The sequence below is a fragment of the Malaclemys terrapin genome, chromosome 3 (assembly GCF_027887155.1).
Source record: "Malaclemys terrapin pileata isolate rMalTer1 chromosome 3, rMalTer1.hap1, whole genome shotgun sequence".
NCBI classification, from domain to species: Eukaryota; Metazoa; Chordata; order Testudines; family Emydidae; genus Malaclemys; species Malaclemys terrapin.
In genome coordinates, this window is record NC_071507.1 from 52101410 (window position 1) to 52119396 (window position 17987).

Consider the following 17987-nt stretch of genomic DNA (forward strand, 5'->3'; position numbering starts at 1 on the left):
CCCAGACTAACCAGGGTAACTAGTCACTGCATCACTGCACTATGTATGTGCCCTGCTGCTGTGCCTGCCCCCGACTATATACCCTGCCAAAGGTGACTGTCCTGTCGAATTACCAACCCCCTATCCCCCCCTCCTCCAAAAGAACATGATGGAAACAGTAGTTAACAGAAACGTATTTTTTATTATCAACCAAACATGGAACTGGGAAAGTGAAACTTGGACGGGGGCTTGTGTCAGGCGGGAAGGAAAGAACTTGTCAAATTTTGGGGAATGAGAGCCTTCTGCTGCTCGAGCTCTCTGCAGGGGTGGAGTGAGAGTTAGCAGGGACTCTGCCGCCTCTCCTTCTGTGCACTTTGGGTGAGGGGAGTATGGGACTTGGTGGCGGGGGAGGGCGGTTAGAGATGGACTGCAGCGGGGCTCTGTCCTCCTGCCTCCGTTCCTGCAGAACATCCACAAGGCGCCGGAGCGTGTCCGTTTGCTCCCTCATTAGTCCAAGCAGGGTTTGAGTCGCCTGCTGGTCTTCCTGACGCCACCTCTCCTCCCGATCCATGTTGGCTTGGTGCATTCGGGTCAAGTTCTCCCGCCACTGGGTCTGCTGTGCTGCCTGGGCTCTGGAGCAGGCTATAAGCTCCGAGAACATGTCCTCCCGTGTCCTCTTCTTCTTATGCCTAATCCGCGCTAGCCTCTGGGAGTGTGATGACAGGCTAGGTTGTGAGACAGTCGCAGATGGGGCTGTGGGAATGGGAAAAAGGGAGTGAATTCCTCAGAAAGATAAATGTAGTTGTGAACAAAGAACATAGTCTTTCTCTGTTAACAAGACCATGCACAGCACCTATCACATGCGCACTCAGCACAAGGTCGAATTCTCGGCCTTCGCATTCAGTGCCTGGGGTCTTCTACAGCACATTTGAGAAGCCTCTCAGGAGAACGGAATTTCTGTTGCAGGCAGACATGGTAAGCCGTAGACTTGTGGCAGCTTAAAACTTTAATATTAGCAATGGCCTCATTTCACATTGAAATCAATGTCGGTCCCTGCTGCCAGCAATTCGGCAAGCAGGAAGTCTGCTCCTGTCCCACACCCTCGCGGCTGTCCCCGGGAACGATCCCTTTCGGCTGCCCCTCTCCCGCCTCCACCGCGTGGCTGCAAACCAGCGGTTACAGTTCTGTAAAGGAACGGCAAAGCAGTCCCAACACTAACATTCCCCTACCTCATTCAAAGCAGGTCATCATGAGCGACATCACCCTCATGAGGATCTCTGACAGCGAGAAAGAGAGAATGCTCCGGGAAAGCCTGCGAAGACCAGGGCCGTATGCCGCCATGCTGTGCAGAGCAATGATTCCAGAGTACTTGATAGTCTCGTGGCGTGGCAACGTGTCCTACTACGGAGGACCCAATAAGGCCGCTCTCCCCAAGAACCTAATGCAGCGGATTTCCAATTACCTCCAGGAGAGCTTCCTCGAGATGTCACAGGAGGATTTCTGCTCCATCCCCGGACATATAGACCGCATTTTACTGTAGCTGCTGTAGCAGTGACTAACCAGTAGAGCGGCTTGGGCAGGACAATCATGCAAAACCGGACATTGCTAGATTTTTTTTCAATAGTTGCACTGCCCATGACTGAATCGTTAAGCTAATCAAACTAATCATGAGAAACCCATTTTTTAAATTGTTAATATTCCTGTTCTGTTACAAATAAATGTTTAGATTTTTACAACACTTACTGGCTGATCCTTCCCCAGATTCTGTGTCCGGGGTAACGGCTGGGGAGGGTTGGTAGGGGATCTCTGTAAGGGTGATGAAGAGATCCTGGCTGTCGGGGAAATCAGCGTTGTGAGCGCTGTCGACTGCCTCGTCCTCCTCATCTCCTTCCTCATCTTCCCCGTCCGCTAACATGTCCGAGGATCCAGCCGTGGACACTATCCCATCCTCAGAGTCCACGGTCACTGGTGGGGTAGTGGTGGCGGCCGCACCGAGGATGGAATGCAGTGCCTCGTAGAAACGGGATGTCTGGGGATGGGATCCGGAGCGTCCGTTTGCCTCTTTGGTCTTCTGGTAGCCTTGTCTCAGCTCCTTGATTTTCACGCGGCACTGCGTTACATCCCGGCTGTATCCTCTCTCTGCCATGTCTTTAGAGATCTTCTCGTAGATCTTTGCATTCCGTCTTTTGGATCGCAGCTCGGAAAGCACGGACTCATCGCCCCACACAGCGATGAGATCCAAGACTTCCCGATCAGTCCATGCTGGGGCCCTCTTTCTATTCTGAGATTGCACGGCCATCACTGCTGGAGAGCTCTGCATCGTTGCCAGTGCTGCTGAGCTCGCCACGATGTCCAGACAGGAAATGAGATTCAAACTGGCCAGACAGGAAAAGGAATTCAAATTCAAATTTTCCCGGGGCTTTTCCTGTGTGGCAGTTCAGAGCATCCGAGCTCGTACTGCTGTCCAGAGCGTCAACAGAGTGGTGCACTGTGGGATAGCTCCCGGAGCTATTAGCGTCGATTTCCATCCACACCTAGCCTAATTCGACATGGCCATGTCGAATTTAGCGCTACTCCCCTCGTCGGGGAGGAGTACAGAAGTCGAATTAAAGAGACCTCTATGTCGAACTAAATACCTTCGCGGTGTGGACGGGTGCAGGGTTAATTCGATGTAACGGCGCTAACTTCGACATAAACGCCTAGTGTAGACCAGGCCTAAGTTTCTGTACTTAGGATTGTAACCTTTGTAAATGGTTTTCTGCTATTTCAGTGGGTCACAGAATTAGATTTGTGAGGCTGAAAATGGAATTGCTCTGTAGCCTGTAACAAAACAATCCTTAAACCTTATCAGCTTCAGATCCAAAGCTCGATCCCAGTAATATGTGATAGGAATCGGAGTGACTACAACCATGAATGCCTTCCTAGTGTACAGATAAGATAATGGAACAATTTCATCTTTAGGGAGTGATCACTGCAGAGTTTTACTGGTCTGATTTTTCAGAGATGGGCAAAAGTTCAGATCTAGACTTGGAACCAAACTTTGTTGTTTAGGCCTCAGTCTGCATATTTTGTGACCCTCTCCAATATTACTCTCTGTATTTAGCCTATTTCTTTTTTTAAAATGTCTCGTAAACAGCAGCAGCTGACTTTGGTCCATGCCCTGGAGAAACCGGATGATTTGAGAATTGATTCTGAGGAGATAGATCTGTCCAGCTCTGGGTATCTGGAGCAGAGAGTCAGCTGATACCCTCCCGCCTTTCTTAGCTCATGTGAGCCTGGCTGCAGTTCAGGATATGAATTTTGTGGTTATGTAATTGTTATGATCTTGTTTTCTCTCAACTGCACTTTTGAATTTCTAAGCAGCTGGTGGGACAGCTGCTATTTTGTGAGGTGATGGGCTGGGCTGTGTTTTGGGGTAGAAGCATCTGAGTTCTATCACCTAGAAGCTCTGAGGGGCTGCAGCGTGCAGCATAGTGACACCAATGGAGTTGTAGAAGGCCTCAGATTTGTTACAATATAGTTAAGCCCCTTTGTTTTCAGTTTAAACAGAAAAAATCCTGGGTTTTACAAAAAAATATTTGTTTTATTTTCACCCTACTTTTGTATCATTCAAATATTTAAAAATCACTTGTTTTATTAGGAAAATACAATACATTGCAGGTGTAACAAAATTCCTCCTCTATCTTGGCAGGTCCTGCGCTTATTGGCGGATTTTCTTCCCTCAGAGTTTCACCATGTGGGTTGGGGAACAGCTCAGAGACCTTCCCCTCTGGAAGAACCCACAGTTCAGGTCAATTCGGAGGTTTGGGGGGAATCCAGGCCCACCCTCTACTCCGGGTTCCAGCCCAGGGCCCTGTGGACTGCAGCTGCCTATAGTGCCTCCTGTAACAGCTGCATGACCGCTACAACTCCCTGGGCTACTTCCCCATGGCCTCCTCCAAACACCTTCCTTACTCTCACCACAGGACCTTCCTCCTGGTGTCTGATAACGCTTGTGCTCCTCAGTCCTCCAGCAGCACACCCACACCCACACCCACACCCTCTCCCTCTTAGCTCCTTGTGCCTCTTGCTCCCAGCTCCTCACACTCACACCACAAACTGAAGTGAACTCCTTTTAAAATCCAGGTGCCCTGATTAGCCTGCCTTAATTGATTCTAGCAGCTTCTTCTTAATTGGCTCCAGGTGTCCTAATTAGCCTGTCTGCCTTAACTGGTTCTAGCAGGTTCCTGATTACTCTAGTGCAGCCCCTTCTCTGGTCACTCAGGGAACAGAAAACTACTCATCCAGTGACCAGTATATTTGCCCTCTACCAGACTCCTGTACCCCACTGGTCTGGGTCTGTCACACAGGAGATATATGTATTATGAAAATACATTGGTCTGTGTGTATATGCAAAGCTGCCTGTTGAAGTAAGGCTATGGATTAGTCTAGAAGATACACACAATAAAGAAACAGGCATGCACACAAGCTCTGAAGTGTGTGCGCCTCTGAATGTACTGATGAATCTCGTGCCCACCAACTAAACATTTCAAGCTGTTAGCAGATAATGGTTGAAAGAGCTGAACACTAAAATGGGAAGAAAACAAAAATCTGTGTCAGAATACATTTCAGAACACAAGGAAGTATTCAAAAGTTTTTAAAAAAACAAACAGGAGAAAAAGATGCACTGCAAATGGTGTGGCCCAATTATTAAATGTAAATATTTATAGGCTAGTACTTCTAAGTCCACAACGGTAAACTGTTTATTCAAATGAAAAGTTTTATTTGGGGACTAGAGATACATTGTTTTCTTAACTCAGAGGTGGCATCAGGGCCGGCTCTAACTTTTTTGCTGCCCCAAGCAGCAAAAAAAAGCCCCCCCCCCCCGCCGAGCGCCACGCTGCCAGAGGCCCCCCCCCCGCCGAGCACCGCGCCGCTGGAACCCCCCCCGCCGAGTGCCGTGTCCCCCCCCCGCCGAGCGCCGCGCCACCGGACCCCCCCCCGTTAGTTCTGCAGCAAACCACATTGAATTCCATTAACAAAGCATCAGTCTACTGAATACTTTCCTGCCGTCCTTCTGTCCACCAAAATAAACCCTGATATTCACCCAGAAAAATTAATAGTTTTTTCCACCAATTTTCACTTATTGTAATAAACACCAACAAATTTCCAGGAAAAATTAATAAAATAAAAACCAAACATGAAGGGCCCTAAATATAGTTTGAAACAAGAACTGAAAACTAGTTCTTCCTATACTTATCAGCTAACCCCTGATTTCAGGGTCACTAGACACCAAACATTTAGCAACATTGCTTAAGATATTAGCAATATTATCCAGCAGTGGAAGAAGAAACAGTTTTTCAGTTTACATCTCAGCTACACTCCATCTCTTGCCTTCACCTGCAATTAGTTTTCAAATGTCAGTGGGCCAAACTACCCTCAGATGTACACATGAAGCTCCCATTAGAGACTTAATGAAGTTGCTAGCTTTTTCTAACTTTTTTGCTGTTCCCATTTCAGGCCAGTATCAATGTTATGCCATTTTAAAGGCTCAATAAATGGCCAAGGCCAGAGGAGAGGAAGCATTCCAAGGCATTAGTAGTTGGATGGGTGGAGGAAAAAACAGGAGACTGTCCCTTTAAAGGCCTGTAATGTAGCAGGGTGGGTGTGCAGGGAAATGGACTTCCCTATCTCCCAGCCAATCAGGAGGAGCTCTCTGAAGGAGGCCAGTATGTATATGCTGTCTTCTCTCTCAGCACAGGGAAGCTACTGACAGGAGAAGCAGATCGGAGGTGGAAGATGGAGCTCCTGCTAGGGAGGGCTAGGAGTGGAAACTTTGTGAAGAGCTTACTGAGATAGAAGAAGGCCTCCCTGTGTGGTAGAACTAAGAGCTACAGCTGAGTATGAGCTTCTGGGATGTGGTGACAGACTTTATTTTGAGGACCTTAAGGACTGTTCTATTATTTAACGAGCCTCAGATGGGGGAGTGGGGAATTGGGGTGGGAAGGGTGTTAGCCATGAGAGAGACTGTGGAGATCATAAGGGCGCTAAAGATGGAAACTAGAGACAAGCTGCTGCAGAACCTCTTCTGGCCAGGAGGGGGCAACCAGGAGACAACTGCCTTGATACAAGGTCCCACACTGAAGTTTGACTAGAGCTGGGGTAAAGCCATACATGCAGCTAAAACTCTCATCATCTCACATCTTAAGTACTGCAACATGCTTTTCTCTGGCCTTGACAAATTCAGTCTTGTCCCACTCATACCCATGCACAATGCTGCTGCAAATATTATTTTCCTAGTGCTTCACTTCAACACTTTCACTGTTGAGATGTCAACTCCTGCCTCTGATTGGCCAATGATACCACTCTCCATCACCCACTTGTAAAGTTTTCAAATGAGTACCTTTGTTTTCTCCCATCCTGCCCCTCATGCTTGGGAGGCCCTCCGCATAAACATCCACAAAGCTATCTCAATGTCCTCCTTGAAATTGCTCCTTAAAACTCTTTTTTTACAATGGTACCTACAAACAACTGGACATCAGTTAGATTGCTGGTGTGCTGAGACTACTGCCTGTTCTGTGTTTGCTGTTCTCAGATTAGTTCAGCATGGACAGATGTTCACCACGTTATTCAGCACTAACTTGGCACCTTTGCTGGCAATCTGAGCAGGCAAGACACAGTGAATGGGTTATGAATAGATGATGAATGTAGTCCCTCCAGGTCAGGGCTGTGGTACATGTTCATCTCAATATTTTATTTTTAGATTTTTCTAAGATGCATACAAATTATAATTTTCAAGCCCAAGAGTTATCAATGCAGCGCCTTTTACCAGCCATAAATTCACCTTAACGAATATTCTCAGCAGATTTCCTACCCAGAAATCAGTCATGGTCAGTTTAATGACAAAAAAACAAACACCTGCGCTCAAGTCAAACACACCTGTAAGGGCTCAGTGGTCAAAAATTAGCCTCCCTAAAACACAGAGATCTGGATTCCTTCCTGCCACTGCCAGGTGAAAGTTTCAGTTAGATCTCTGTGTAAAGAAATAAATGGAGAATGAAAATCAGCCTCTATCTCATGTGAATGCTTCTGTATTCAAAGCTGTCATTGTCTGGAGAAACATGCATGTGGGTGGTGGTGGGGGGAATTCAGGCACATCTATAAATATCTTCCTAATTGTTGCTGTTCTGAAACAGGTGATGCCAGCACAGAATCTGTAAACTATTCAGCATAAGAATGTCTAAATTGGGGCAAATTCTGTGCAGATTTACACTTGGAGTTAATGGCCTTGCATGGGGAGAAAGTCACCACAGAGCGTGGCCAGTATATTTATAAATCAAGGGAACTTTTATTCTGTTTTATTAGATGCATAGTGTAGTGTGAGGTCATAAACACAGAGACATGCTTTAAGCAGCAACTAGAGAACCTCCTAACCAGGAAATTCCTACCTTTATTAAACTCCTTGCTGCAACACATTCTGGTCTGCTCTAGTAACTGTGGAGAACCAGGAACTTTATAACCACTCCATACGTAGCTCCAATACTTACCTTTTTCTTCCATCTACAGAACAAGTACAGCATAGGCAGTGGCAGTACAAGCTTCCAGCCATGCTGTGCCCAACAAATATTCCTCAACTCAAACCTGGAAGATCTCTTCTAGGAGTCAGAGGATAGTTCAATCTCCTAGCCCATTCATTCTCATCTTAGTGCAAGGATATTAAATATTGCCAACTGTGATGGTGCTGGGTTTTTTTTTTTTTTTTTTTTGGTGTGATGTGGACACCAGTCCACTGGTAACTAGACCACTCGCTTATGACCTTAGATGAGGTGGGGGAGATAATTCTGTGGATATCAATGGCTCTGTGTATTATGCTTTTAGAGAGACAAGGTGGGTGAAGTAATATCTTTTATTGGACCAACTTCTGTTGGTGAGAGAGACAAGCTTTTGAGTTTACACAGAGCTCTTCTTTAGGTCTGGGAAAGGTACTCAGAATGTCACAGCTAAACAAAAGGTGGAACAAATTGTTTAGCATAAGGAGTTAACATCATAAGAGACCATTTTAGGGGAAATTGGCAAGTAACACTTCTGCAGTCACAGAACAAAGGAGGCTTAATGGGTTATAGATTGTTGTAATGATCCATAAATCCAGTTTCTTTATTAAGTCCGTGATTTTTAGTGTCTAATAAAGTTATGAGTTTAAATTCCCAGGCTTGTGTTTTGAAGGTGTTGTGCAGGTTTCCTTTGAGGACAAGAACTGAGGGGTCAAATATGGAGTGATCATATTGTGAAAAATGTTTGCCCGTGGCTGATATGGTATTTGTCTTTTTATCATTTTTCTGTATGAGTTCATTTGCAGGCATAGTAATTGCCTCATTTCACCCACATAGTTGTTTGTTTGGGGCATTTGATGCATTGCATGAGGTACGTAGGACCCATGGATCTTGAAAGATGTAATCATCATAGCAATGGAAATATGTCTGAGGTTTTGCATCTATTATGGCAGGATCTGGTGCTACATGCCTATCACAACAGGCGATATACCTCATTCAGTGCACTAAATGCCCCAATAACAACTACGTGGGTGACATGAGAATCACTACACTCTCGAATGAACTGACACAAAAAATGATGTCGTCTATTCTGGCATCCTTACCTGTCATATATCACTTAAACTATATGCTGCTTTGGGCAAGGACTGTCCTACATTTCTTTGTGCAGCACCTTCACATCAATAAGACTAACAAACATTTAATAATAATGCTGTGACATGAAGAGTTATCAGCTGAATACATTGCAACCTGTAGTTTGCTATTGAAAATGCCACAGTTGTTTAATTTTAAATGTTCTATAACTTGGTAGAAACAGTGTTGTTAGAGCAGGAGACTTGGAGTCCTCGATTTTATTCTCATTTCTGCCACTAGAGTGCTATATGGGCTCTGGTCTGGCAAGTCTCAACCTTTCTGCACCTCAGTTTCCATATTTGTAAAATGGAGACCATCATAACTACTTAACAGGATTGTTTTGAGGCTTACTTGTTCATAAAGCTAGACAGTTTCCATGTTGTGACCACTGGTTATTTCAGTTTCAGAACAGCTGTCTCATTGGATATGTCTACGCTGCAAAAAAACAACAGCAGTGAGTCTCAGAGCCTGGTCAGCTAACTCGGGCTTTTGGGACTCTCACTACGGGCTAAAAATAGCAGCGTAGATGTTCCTCCTTGGACTGGAGCTTGGGCTCTGAGACCCTCTCCCCTCACCAGGTTTCAGAGCCCAGGCTCCAGTCCAAGCAGCCATGTCCACATTTCTGTTTTTAGCCCTGTACCACAAGCCCCGGGTTCTGAAATTCACTGCCACAGGTTTGGTGTTTTATTCAGTGTAGACGTAACCACTACCTTTCTGCATTCACCATCTGTTGTGTCTACCTGTTGTCGACTCTGAGGAGACCATACTGGGAATTGTAGGCCCAATTCTTGTCTCATTTAAACTAATTTTACATCAATGTGTCTGTAGTCACTTAAATGGAGTTACTGGAGATTCCCACTACTGTAAGTAGAACAGATTCAGACCCAGTGTGTTCAAGGTACTTAAACACCAGAAGGATACAGACCAAGTAGGTGGAGTCCATAGGAGAACAACAAAAATAATGAATAGACTGAGGCGACTGACTTATGAGGCAAGATTAAAAGAGCTAAATCTATCCAGCTTGGCTAAGCAGTGACTAAGGAGATGGTGGTGAGGGATGTCAGAATGACTGAAGAGTGTGTAAACAGCAAAAGCCAGATCACCCTCCCCAAAGGGAAAAACCTGAGGGGTTGTCATCAGCGAGGAGTTTTCCTTAGAAAGTTCTGTCAATGGGACAGAATTTGTTCTCCACCTCCCCAGACCTCTTGCAGAACAAGCAGGAAGTTCAGCCTATATAATCCTCAGACGACCTCTCAGATCTTCATTCTTCTTGGAAGAGCCACTGCAGGCAAAGGGCCATCCACACCAAGACCCTGTGCTTCCAGACTTTGAGGCTCTTTGGTGGTGGCGGGGAGACAATACAAATCCCCTGCTTGGTTCTGACCCTTTGTGACCGGGTGAGAAGTGAGCCAATCTCTCAGCAAAGTGTGGGCTTCGCTAGAGCTGTTTTTTAAAAGCATATTTTCCCTGAAAAATTTAGGAAACAAAGTGTTTGTTTCTTTAAAAAATTGTCATGGAATTTTCTGGTTTTTTTTGTTTTTGTTTTTTTTTCCAGTGAAGCAAAATGTTTTGTTTGAGTTTTTGCCCTTCCCCTCCTACCCCCCATGACAGTTTTAAATTTTTGGCTTTCAAGGGGTGTTTTTATGTTTGGTTCCTGCCTTTCTTTCTTCCTTCTACTTTTCCAGTGGGAAAGAAAAGGTAGGGGAGAGGAGAAAAAGGTAGGAGGGGAACAAAACTGAAAAATAAAAAAAATCTATTTTTGAAAACTAAAAGGTTTTTTTAATTCAAAATGAAAAAATATATGTAAAAAATTGGAAAATTGTGAACAAAAACAATTTTTTCATTAAAATTTTCCTATTGAAAAAGCTGTAAGGAAACAAAACAAAGAAAAAGGCTGAAAAAATGTTGACCTGACCTTGTCTACACTGTATGAAAATTTGAGACTCCTTGCTCTATGGATCAAACTTTTTCTGGCTGAGGTGAGATGTGGGGGTGTATGATCTAACTGGCATAACAGGTCTTTTTCATTTCTAATTTGTCTGATTTTGTGCTTAACCCCCTTAATGTTCAAATAGCAAAATAATCCTCCACTTCCAATTAAATCAATTTGCCTTCTGACTTTTTCTTATTTCAATACAACACCCTTTTCCAAAACTCTCAGTGTTAGGACTATGGTTTATCGCATTTATCTGTAGACAAATTAATTCCTTTTTAGAGTTTTGATCTCTGAAAAATACTATAGTAGCATATATTAATTGGAGGAGTGATTCAACCTGGCAGCGGGTCAACCTGGCAGCGGGTCAATATGTATGTCCTGTTATAGCATGACCTATCACTATTACTTTGTATAGTGATCTTGTGGCTGAAGGTAGCTTTGTGAAATGTGTGTATATATATATAAATGTGTATATGTTTAGTTCTGTAAAATGATATAAAACATAATTCATTAGTTATATTTGGTATGAATTTCAACCAAAGATAGTAAGAATAGATTTTAGTAACTACTATAAAGAAAAAGACCTGGATTCACTGATTTTACTGCTGTCATTACAATGTTTGAAAAAATTATTTTGCAGATAATCGCCTTTGATGAGCTAAGGACAGACTTCAAGAGCCCGATAGACCAGTGCAATCCAGTTCATGCAGTGAGTACAGTCTGAGATTTGCCAAACATTAGATATTGAATGGAAGAAGATGTGCTGAGCTGTCAATGGAAGATATACAAATGGATTTAGGAGTCCCTTATGAATGTAGTTGTAGTCCGTAAGAGCAGCTGCTATTTACTCTACATTTAGCAACCCATCTTAGTCTGATGGTCTAAAGGGATCTTTACTCAAGTAGTTCCCTTTCTTGCTGGAGATGGCACGAGAGCACTTAGAGATTCAGAAAGAGAAGTTGAAATGTGATTGCAGGGGTTTTGTGCATCTCTTCATTTTGAGGCACACTTTCCCCCTTTAAAATCCTTTTCCTCCTCTGCACCCAAGCAGTGGGCTGACCATTTTCTTCAATGTTTGCAGTGGTGTTGTAGCTGTGTCGGTCCCAGGATATTAGACAGACATGGTGAGTGAGGTAATATCTTTTATTGGCCCAATTGCTGTTGGTGAGAGCTTGAAATTTGTTGACTCTCTCACGAACAGAAGTTGGTCCAATAAAAAAGATATTACCTCATCTTCTTCGAAAGTGACCCATTGTCTGTACTGACTACTCAAGGACTTTGATGAGGAATGCAATCATCACCTTTCGGCCTGGAGGTCTCCCCTACACTAAAGGGGAATAACTTACTGAAGTCAATGAGGTTCCACCTGCTTACAGTAAAGGATAATTTGACACAGAGGCTGTAAGCTCTGCTATGCTCCAGCAATCTGTCAATTATGTAGGAGTCTGGGCCAAATTTAACTAAATGTAGACTGGAAGAAAGGGGTGCATCTCCTTTGAAAGTCTGTGAGACAAATTCTCTGGGGACAGAAACAGTTGTATAGATTACATATTGGATAAGTGGCAAAGATTTGGCATCTGCTGAGTGACCGCAAAACAGGTATAACTTAAAAAGTAAGGGCATGTATCAGGAGGTCCAGCCAATGGGTAAGAGACAGCTTTCCCTCTTCCCTTATTTTAACATATTCTTGACCTCTTTCCAACATTCCTGGTTTAAGCAGGTGCAAATTCTGCTCTCAGGTGAGCCAGTGTTAATCAGACTGATTCCATTGGCTTCAGTGAAGTTACCCCACATTAATACCAGCAGAACAGAAGGCAGAACTTGGCCCATTGACCTCATTGGGAGTTGCATTTGTTTTCACTACAGGCTGATTTTTGTCCCCACATAATATCAAATTGGTGTATAAGTTATACATATCTTGCACTGCCACCAAATGCCAAAGAGATTCGAATTACAATACTTGGCCACTTAAATCCGTTTCATGACTAGTTTATTCCCAAAACGTAACTTATGCCACCCTTTATATCCCCATTGAATATGACATCTTAAGGGTAGTCTTGAACCTGAGTCTCCTAAGAAGCTTTGTACTACAGAATCGAGCCAGTCTAAAGTTAATATGTATGTTTATGTAAGTAATTGTATCTGTTAATCTACTAAAATAAATCCACCCCTAAAATAGTAACTGAAAATGGAAACTGTAGGGAACAATCTCAACTGAAATATATTACAGCTTTTTCTATTAAAGTAATATTTAGGCCTATTTATCAATGTTTCTTAATTCTCCTCATGCATTTTTGTCCTCATCTTGTGATACAGGCACACTTTCTGTGCCCATCTCTGCATCACGTCCCAGTAATATATTTTGTTCCTAAACTTGTATAGTGCCCTAGAGAGAGAAATTGCTTTTGTTTTAGAATGCTAATGCAATTGGCTTCCAGGATAAGAAAGTCAATGTCTGTGTGTCCCTGTTCAAGTCACGTTAGTGATTTAATTAATTAATTCATTAATCCCAGAATGTTCAGTTTTCATTTACTCTGAATAAACATTACACAGACAGTGTCCAATAAAATCCTGCAAGTTATACTGTATCAGTAGCACCATTTTGACTCTCACCTAGCAAACTTTCTGTAATAGCTCAAACAGTATTCTCATGATACTTTCTCCTGTTCAGTGTGGATGTTGTTCTAGCACACTAGGAGAGATTTTTTATGAGAGTAGGCATTTGCTCTGGTGTCATTCACCAAATGTTTTTCCTTCTTCCCCTATTGTGTATCAGTTGGTGCCCACATTTCCATCTAGCTAATTGTGTGGACTCCAGATCATACTATTTTAATGTCTGGTACTAATCAGTTTATTCTCACAGCACCCCTGCTAGGTAAGGGAGTATTATTGCCCCCCCATTTTACAGAGAGGGAGCTGAGTCACAGAAAGATCAGTCAGGAAGACTATGGCAGAGTTGAGACTCAAACTCGGGTCACCTGACTCCCACTGTAGAGTCTAAAGCACTTCCTCTTCCAGAAGACCAGGCATATTTAGCCCCAGACCTGCAATGGGGAGCTATGTTGGCAGAACCTTACATCAACATGGACTTCCCATTGAAGCCAATGGTGCTTTGCACAGGTGTAAGAGTCCAACCACATGGACCCCATTGCAGGATAGTATCATAGTCTGAGGAGCTTCTTGACATAAAAGGTGCCATGTTAAGACAAAATATTTCTGTTGTACCTTCCACTGTCTCCCCAGACTGAAACCTTTTTTTAGGAGAAATACAATCCTCACAAAATGGAATCAGCTTAAAACAGTTTGAAAAACACAGAAGGCGTAGAGAGAATTGGCTTCACACATTGGTTCATCTCATTATTTGTTTCAGAAAGGTGACTATACATAGTAGCTTTTGCAATATCTAGAGAAAAAGCTTAACATCCCTCAGGAGACTATACGGTACACACCAAGCCACTTCTCTAATTTATTGTAAGAAGAGGTGTAAAACTTCTCTTATTTTTGAATTGCTCACTCCTCTTGGGCACAGTGTAACAGAGTCTGTTCTGTGCTAGCTGCAGTAAATGCAGAATAATTCCATTGAGTGTCATGGCGTTACTTTGGATGTACCCTGATGTAACCAAGAGCAAAATCTTGCCTGGTGGCTTGAGTGATGTGTCTATGCAGAGTGTTTAGCTAGTGAATTTGTCACCTATGATCCATTTAACAGAAAGCCTGTTAAAGTTTTTGTTTTGACTTTCCTTGCATCAGCTGGGCCTGCATTGTCCGAAACATGGAATCCTCAAGTGCAGTATCTTTCAGTTCATATAAATGTCTTCTGTTTTAAAAGGTTTCAGAGTAGCAGCCGTGTTAGTCTGTATCTGCAAAAAGAACAGGAGTACTTGTGGCACCTTAGAGACTAACAAATTTATTAGAGCATAAGCTTTCATGGACTACAGCCCACTTCTTCGGATGCATCTAAGGTGCCACAAGTACTCCTGTTCTTTTTGCGGATACAGACTAACACGGCTGCTACTCTGAAACCTGTCAATGTTTGTAATGGCTCAGCCATTCCCAGAACACTTTAACCTGTCTGGCCATTCAATGTCAGACCTGCGGGTGGCTATCTTACAACAGCAAAACTTCAAAAACAGATTCCAACGAGAGACTGCTGAGCTGGAATTGATATGCAAACTAGACACAATCAACTCAGGATTGAATAAGGACTGGGAATGGCTGAGCCATTACAAACATTGAATCTATCTCCCCTTGTAAGTATTCTCACACTTCTTATCAAACTGTCTGTACTGGGCTATCTTGATTATCACTTCAAAAGTTTTTTTCTCTTACTTAATTGGCCTCTCAGAGTTGGTAAGACAACTCCCACCTGTTCATGCTCTCTGTATGTGTGTATATATATCTCCTCAATATTTATTCCACTCTATATGCATCCGAAGAAGTGGGCTGTAGTCCACGAAAGCTTATGCTCTAATAAATTTGTTAGTCTCTAAGGTGCCACAAGTACTCCTGTTCTTTTTGTTCTAAAAGGATATTTCTAGCATATTACAAATACACTGTAGTAGCCTGATCAGCTATAAAAGTTGCACATTGATAGAGCGTCTTGGCAATTGTTCTCTGTGTGGAACCACTACTGAAGTTAGTGGGAATCTGAAAGTTTGTGCCTCAGTCTCTCTGGACCAATTCAGCCTTAGTGTAGGAAGGCACAAATAGTGACTTCAAAGTTGTTGCCCTGCTAACTTTAGGGCTAAGTTTTGTCTCTGGTTTGTTTTCTCATATGTTATTGGGAATAATAATTACCTTTCTCACAAGGGTGTTTAGACAACTGAATGAATCAATTTTAAAGTAATATCTGAGAAATAAATATTAGTAGGCCAAATTCATCCCTGGTGTAACTCTGTTGATATCTGGATATAAGCCATGGGTGATTTTGGCCCATTATGTTTGATATATTTTCTTCAATTAATTACACAATATAACCTCCCACCACTTTTTTCCCATCTTTCTTTGACAGCGAGAGAGACTAAGAAACATTGAGCGCATCTGCTTTCTTCTGCGAAAGGTGAGCATAAACCAACACAGCTCTATGACATTGAAGAGAATTAAGACCATCAGATGGCTGTTCTGGGTACGTTCATTTCCCCGTCTCACTGATCCTCCACCATCACTCATGAAATCTGAGATTCCAGTGCAGAAATTGGAATCCGTGTTACCTTTGAAAAACAAAGTGGAGGTAATGAGAAGGGGCTGCCATCAGTCAGGATTTCCTGACAAGAACCGAACGTTTCAGAACATTCTCAGGTTCAGATTTAATAACCTGCTTTTTGAAGGTGGTGATTGGTTTCTGGAGATGTAACTTGTGACAGTTATGGTTACATGCCCTTGTGCTGCCATCAAGATCTGAGGTTTATAATTATTCTTTGCTGGACAGTCATTTACTAATTATTTGATAAATGGAGCATTTTATTTGTATGAGTTCAACCTTTTGAGTTTCTTACAGGCTGAATGAGAATGTTGAGATTATAGAGGCTGACCTTATGATGGTGCTGAGTGACTTCAATTTATATGGGAGTAAAGGGTGCTCTGCTCTCTGTAGGACTCATCTAGTAATGGGTTACACATTCTATTGTAATTTAAGAATGGAATTTTAAAAAGCACTCAGTGTTGGCTTAACTCTGTTCCCATTAAAGTCCCATTGATTTCATTGGATGCAAAGTTAGACCAACACTGAACATGTTTGGTTTCCTTAGGGTGGAGTTTTCAACGTAAGCTGTAACGTAAACTCATCAATGGGAGAATAGCACCAGTGACTATCAGGACCAAAATCACAATGCCTTAACACATGTGCTAAAGGAGCAACACCGTTAGCTGGAAGTGAGTACAAGGCTCTTAACCTTGAAGCAGGCCAAACACTAGCTGTAGACATGATCACATGTACTTAGCCACTATATTATGCAAGCTGCTTACATTGTCTTTTTAAGCCATTCTGTCTCTGAACAGATGAAGAAAAAAGACCTGACCTTGCAAAAAAGTTTTAAGTGTACCTATGCACTGTGTTATAGAATTTAATGCAACATCATGATAATTAGCAAAACATTCCAGCCCTTAGAAGATGTCATTAGAATGTCCAGACTAGAAAGTATTTGTTGCTGCATTGTATCCATCCTTAATAGGTTATCAACTGTGTTTAAATACAGTGGGCCAAATTTATCCATGCTGCAACTCCCTTGATGTCAATAGTGTTAGACTGGGGGGAATTTGGCTCAGTGGCCAAATTCTGTCATGAGATGCATCCTTGCAACTCCTATTGACTTCATTGTGAGTTGGACATGTATTGGAAAGCAGAATCTGGCACAGTTTCCCAGGATATTGTATGTAGGAGCCTAACTCAGAGGACAGATAGTAGAAGGAAAAAGTGGTGGGACTCAACTCAAGCTGCAGCCACAATCCCAAGCTATTCTACTCTAATGTACTCAGGTTCCTATATAGTGCTCTCATCACCATTGTATCTGAGCTCCTAATTCTGCCTGTAATTGCAGAGTAGGTGGATGGTTCTGCTACTGTGATAAGCAATGAAATAGCTAACACTATTGACTGCACATGACTATGTTCGGAACAGCTGGGAAACTCAGTTTCAAAATGTTGTGATCTTGGCAGTGCTAAGTACTGGCTCAGCCTGATCCCAGGGCCTGATTATGTTATAAACAACTGTGTTTGCACTAGGGAGGGACCCTACTTTATAAAACACTTTTGTTGAATAACTTGATTTATACCAGTTTAGATTGATCATGGGAACAATTGTGAGCACACTGCTATCAAGAACCGTGTGTCATCACTTGCACTAGGCATCCGACGAGAGAAAATATTAATCCATACTAGCTAAACAACATAAAAAAGAATCCGTTCTTTTCCAGGAACCATTCTGCTGACTTAGCAGTCAGCTAGTTTCCAGCTGTGTCCCAGTTTTTCTGACAGAAAGCAACAGGTGGGTGGCAAATGTATTAATATATGTGAGTCCCCAGGGGAGTCCTTGCCCATAGGAAAGTTTAATTTTTATTGAGCCTGAGCCTCATTGCTAACAGCAAAGATGGTGCCTTTGGGCTAATTACTGATACTGCATACACCAGGGATCAGACTTCTAACTCACTTAAATGGTTTGTTAATGAAGCTTCTCCTCCCAGGTTCTTTGGGGACACACTTGTTTTAATTGGGAGATGTGATACAGGAAGCGGAAGAAGGAATAACTACAGAGATGTGCAGTCTTTTCAAGTCCAATATTTACTAACAATCGCTTTTTTGTACATAGCCGTTCTGGAGCATTCATGGTTAGTGGCAGAGCTTTGGGGAAGCAATTAAAATACTAAGTGTTTTAAGGACATAGGAAAATGTAAGGGAATATGTAGTTTGTAATGAAC

General features: G+C 42.8%; 1 protein-coding gene across 1 annotated transcript in view; it reads left to right on the plus strand.

The window, feature by feature from the left end:
• CNIH3 (cornichon family AMPA receptor auxiliary protein 3) overlaps positions 1-17987 on the plus strand; it is an 83216-nt gene that overhangs the window by 33121 nt on the left and 32108 nt on the right. The window contains exons 2-3 of the mRNA XM_054023038.1: positions 11216-11284; positions 15587-15634. Coding sequence (XP_053879013.1) covers positions 11216-11284; positions 15587-15634 — 117 coding nt within the window. The remainder of the gene's footprint in view (positions 1-11215; positions 11285-15586; positions 15635-17987) is intronic.